This window comes from Halichoerus grypus, chromosome 3 (genome assembly GCF_964656455.1).
Source record: "Halichoerus grypus chromosome 3, mHalGry1.hap1.1, whole genome shotgun sequence".
Lineage (NCBI taxonomy): Eukaryota > Metazoa > Chordata > Mammalia > Carnivora > Phocidae > Halichoerus > Halichoerus grypus.
This window is the reverse complement of record NC_135714.1, coordinates 321,354-326,063: the sequence shown is the minus strand read 5'-3', so window position 1 is coordinate 326,063 and position 4,710 is coordinate 321,354. Positions and strand designations below refer to the sequence as shown.

Sequence of the window (4,710 nt, the reverse complement as noted above, 5' to 3'; positions counted from 1 at the left end):
GGGCGGCGCCGCGCAGGCGCGATGCGCGACCAGGAATCTACGCACGCGCACGCGCACCTGCCCGGCACGGCGTTTTTCGGGGCTGCGACGCGCCCCCGCGGGCCTACGTCAGGGCGTCGGGGCGGAAGATGGTGCGGCTCGGGGCTGGCGGTTGCTGAGCGGACCCGGACGCAGCTGGACCCGAGCTCCCCGCTCCGGCGCCCGCTGCGGGGTCGCAGCCATGTCGCTGCTGCAGTCTGCGTTGGACTTCCTGGCAGGCCCGGGCTCTTTGGGCGGCGCTGCCGGCCGCGACCAGACTGACTTCGTGGGGCAGACGGTGGAGCTGGGCGAGCTGCGGCTGCGGGTGCGGCGAGTCCTGGCCGAGGGTGAGGCCCAGGCCGGGGGCGCGGGGCCGGGCGCGGGGCCGGCCGGGAGGGGGCGGGGCGGACCGGGCCAGGTGCGGGGCGGCCCCGCCGCGGTGGGGGATGGGGGAGGGTCGCCGCGACGTGGAGCGGGTGAGGCCGACCCGGCGTGACTGCAGAGGGTGAGTGAGGCGGGGTCGGGGGCTGGGCACTTCCTTGCCGGAGGCGTGGCAGGTGTGGCAGGTGTGGGGCCGACCTGCGGCCGGAGGAGAGGCCGTGGCAGTGGGGGAGAAGGTGGTGGGCAGGTGAGGGGCCACGGTGGGGCCGGAAGGAAGGGGACCCGTGAGGCTGGGCAGTGCGCTGGGTGGGTATGAGTCAGGGCCCTTGCCTCGCATCTAGGGCCGTTGTGGGGGTGATGGGACAGCACTGGATCTCTGGACATCGGGCCGACTTTTTGGGTGCTTGTGCCCCTTGGTGAAGGTGGTTGTTCTCCCTGGATGTTGGGATAGACGGTACTGTGACCCATAGCCCAGCTTCCTCCTCTCGCCACCTATTTGCCTTGCCCTGATCTCTGTTTGTGAGTCCACCTAAGTTAGGGCATGCCAACAGTCGTGACCTGTCCGGAGCCTTGCAGGTTGGACTCGTCAGTCGCGGAGGAATTTCCGGGTCATTCTTTAGTCATCTTTGTTTCTGCACGCTATCTCCAGCTTCCTGATGTCCTTTCTCTTCCTCACACAGAGTCTCTTGCCAACGTCGGCGTGATCCCATTCTCTCCTCTGGATTTTCCTTACGTTTTGTCGGTGGCGCCCACAGGGGTATGTCACACTTTGCTAGCTGGGTACTGGCTGAGCGTAGTTGGCTCTGGGGCTGGTGCTGGAGCAGAACGGTATTCCCCTGAGTTAGCGTGGGGCGAGGGAGTGATGCACGGTGGAACCACAGACCTGTCTGGGGTCGCTCGCAGGACTGCAGGCTCAGCCTGTCACGCGGCCCGACCTACTGCCATGTGTGCTCAGTCTGAGTCGGGAAACTAGCGGACCCTCTGAAGTCCGTGTTCCTAAAGGCCTGAGGGGATGGTCTGGCTGTAGCATTATCACACGCTTTTTCTGCACTTAGGTAAAAAACAGATTTTGGGTGTGACTTTCTTACAGAGGTGGGGGCCAGAACCTCTATTAACATTGAAAGTGTGGTATCTGTTAGAATGAGAGTTCCCTCAGATCAGTTCCTTTATTCCAAAAATACCAGGCAATTATCTTGGTTTTTTAAGAGATTCATAGTGGACAGTAGGTGGTTTTTGCCTTCTGGAGTTTAAAATTAGACACACACTCCAATGAGGGAAAGACAGCGCAGTATTGGGGGAGCCTTGGGGCAGGGCAGGCAGTGGCGAGGGTTCCAACAGGCCAAACTGAGGTGAGGGGGTTGAGAGTGCGCCCCTACCAGGGCAGGGGCGGGACCAGGCAGGAGGAGGGGTAATCAGAGATGGGAGGTGGGTCCTCTGGAGCAGGAAGCTTACTAGTCACTTAACACACAGGATAAAGAACAAGGAAATGGGAAGGAGCCAATATGGTTGTGCAAAAGAATCCACTCCCTTTGCTATCTAGACAAGTCAGGATGTAAAAATACCCCGCACAGTCTTGGTCTTTAGAAAAGTAACAGAGCCTTGTAGCCTTTAAAGCTTGAGAAGCCTCTTCCTGAACTTAAATGATAAGAAAGCCATATGAAGTCTTTCAGGGAAAACAGCAACCCTGGAACCTCGGCTGTGGGAGTTCATGCTGTCTTGTTGTAAACGTGGGGAAGGTTCCAGACCCTAAACCGTTGGGTAGAGATGTTGACAACTTCACAATTCTACAGGCTTCGGAAAGATAGCAGACATCCTGTATATCCTACGATATTCCTACAAGAGTGGGGAAAAGTCTTTAATAATCAGATAAATCATATATCCATAATTAGATGAGTGAGTATCCTCACTGTGGGGTAATGAAGTCTTTAAATAGCCCCACCTCAGTTCATGTCAGGTGTTGCCCCAGATGAATTTAGGATAGATCAGATTTTGCTGTCAGATGGTTTAGGGAAAAAGACATTATTTTCATAGCTTTTTGGAATTTGCATCTGGAGCATGAAATGGGTTGTGGGGCAGAACTGTGGAGCCAGATGGCTTCCTAATCTTTTGACAATTGGTTTTAGGTTTTCATTAAAAAAAAAAAACCCCAGTGTCAGAGATGCTGGGCCCAAGCAGATTCTAGAATACATTCTTTATGGTCTCTTGTTTTGGATTTTGCACGTTCTTGCTTGCTTCCTACTGTCCAGAGAGGTAACAGGGTGATCGCTCTGCCAAGACGGGTTTTGCCCCGAAGGTGAGTCCACCTCTCCAGTGACTGTTTGACTTTGGCTGCACTGCCAGTGATGTGGATGGGGTGGTGTGTGGGCAGCTCTTCAGAAAAAGAAACAAGTCCGCAGAACTGTCCCGTAGCGTATGTGTAACTAGTCGTGTGTGTTTGCTGAACACCGTGTGCCATGTGTGGGATCAGGGGCCTTTGATGAACGTGGGTCCCTTGTGTTCTGTTTGGGGTCAGTGCTGGCCCAAGAAGCTGCGAGGGCACACGCCACACCCTGGCTGTTGTTCTAGCCCTCCACCCCTCTGCCTCCTGGTCCCTGCTTTTAGAGGGCTTCTCCCCTGTGTCCAGTGTCAGGATTGGTGAGGGCACAGGGGCCGTTTGATCGGCTGGCAGTCACAGGGTTGTGTGATAGGACTCTCGGCTGGAGGGTTCAGAAATGGGGTTGGTGTGACGGAAGGAGAGGATCGTAGGTTGAATCAGGACATCCTCTACAGGGATACACAGTGTAGCACATTTTAAGTTGATTTGAAAAGATGATTGGGCGGTCGTTGCTCACTGACATTCTAGCATATGGCTCTTTCACACGGGAAGTGTGCCTGAGCCCTGTGGCTTGGTGGTCTTGTTCCGAGTATCTTTCCTCTCGACTTCCGTGGCTGCTGTCACCCAGGGAGCGGTGCTGAGTGGATCTTTTCTCCAGCACGGATAACCGAGGTCTTTGCAGGAAGGGCTTGCGCCTTGGGCAGCTGGTTCTAGTATCCAGAATGGCGTGGTTCAATCTTGTTCTGAATTGCCCTCTCTTAGTTCTCCTAACCCCACCCTCTGAACTTGCACCTTGGCGACTTTAACATCAGCCCCTTACCCGTCGTGACTGACGCCTAGTGTGAAGTAGTAATGATAACCAGCGCAACAGCCTTTATGGAGTTTAGACTGTTCGGCGGGCACAGTCCCTGGTGTTTCCTATGGTCTGTCCTCCTGACGGTGGCTGACAGCCATCAGTAGGCTGCCAGCGCTGCCAGCCAGTGAGTGGTGGAGCTGGGACTGGTGGGGCGTATCTTTGGTCACCCACATGGTGGCGCAGGTCCCTCTGTAGCATGTGTCCTGCAGGGAGAAATGTCCGGAGGATGTCGCGGTGAAAGCAGCAAGCAGCAGTGCACCTGCTTGTGGAGCCGCTGGACGTGGGCGCTGCTTGGGGGCCAGGGTGGGAGCTGTGTGCCAAGGCTCCCGCTCCTTCTTGGTCTGTGCCTCAGTTGACTGCAGGTGCAGGTGGTATGCAGGTGCCTGGAGTGGGACATCATGGGGGGTCACCGTGGAGGGGAGATTATTGTGGGAGGAAGTCCTGGGGGGTGGTGTTGGCGCAGGTCACTGTTGTGGGACGTGGGAAAGGCTGCCCTCTGTCTTTCCATTGGCCCGGCCTGTTTGTCTCTGTGGACTCCTGCCGTCCTCATGGGCACGTATCCCTGAAAGATCTGTGGTGGTCATGTGAGGCTACGAGATGGAGGTGATGGGGTGTCTGTTCCTTAGAAACAGTGTTGATTGATAACACATCATAAGATCTCCCAGGTTGCTCCTTGTGCTGGTGTACCACGTTTCCTGGTGCTCACTGTCCCCCCCCCAACCCCCCCACCCCACCCCACCCCTGAGCCCATGACCCTACGTAGAGGCCTGCCAGACCCCACTGTCCCCACACTATCCTCATTGCAATGGGCAAAAACCGTGGGCTTGTGTTGATTTGTGTTTCTCTGACTCATGAGTTTGAGCATTTTTCAGTGCTTATTAGCTTATTCAGACTCCTGTTCTAGAATCGCGCATGGAGGGCGCCTAGGTGGCTCAGATGGTTAAGCATCTGCCTTCGGCTCAGGTCATGATCCCAGAGTCCTGGGATCGAGTCCCGCATTGGGCTCCCTGCTCCTTGGGAGCCTGCTTCTCCCTCTGCCTCTCTCTCTCTCTCTGTCTCTCATGAATAAACAAATAAAATTAAAAAAAAAAAAAGAAAAGAAAAGAATCACGCATGGATGTCCTATGCCTATTTTTCTTTT

At 55.6% G+C, this 4,710-nt stretch overlaps 1 protein-coding gene across 8 annotated transcripts in view; it reads left to right on the top strand.

The window, feature by feature from the left end:
- Positions 1 to 78: 78 nt before the first annotated feature.
- GAK (cyclin G associated kinase) overlaps positions 79 to 4,710 on the top strand; it is a 54,427-nt gene continuing 49,795 nt past the window's right edge. For 5 of the 8 annotated variants that reach the window (XM_036094326.2, XM_036094324.2, XM_036094322.2 and 2 more), the window contains exon 1: positions 79 to 365. In XM_036094326.2, the coding sequence (XP_035950219.2) occupies positions 221 to 365 (145 nt within the window). In that variant the 5' untranslated portion in view covers positions 79 to 220. Of the gene's footprint in view, positions 366 to 1,079; positions 1,157 to 4,710 lie in introns of all 8 variants that reach the window. The other 3 variants (XM_036094325.2, XM_036094327.2, XM_078068275.1) reach the window with 1 other exon arrangement.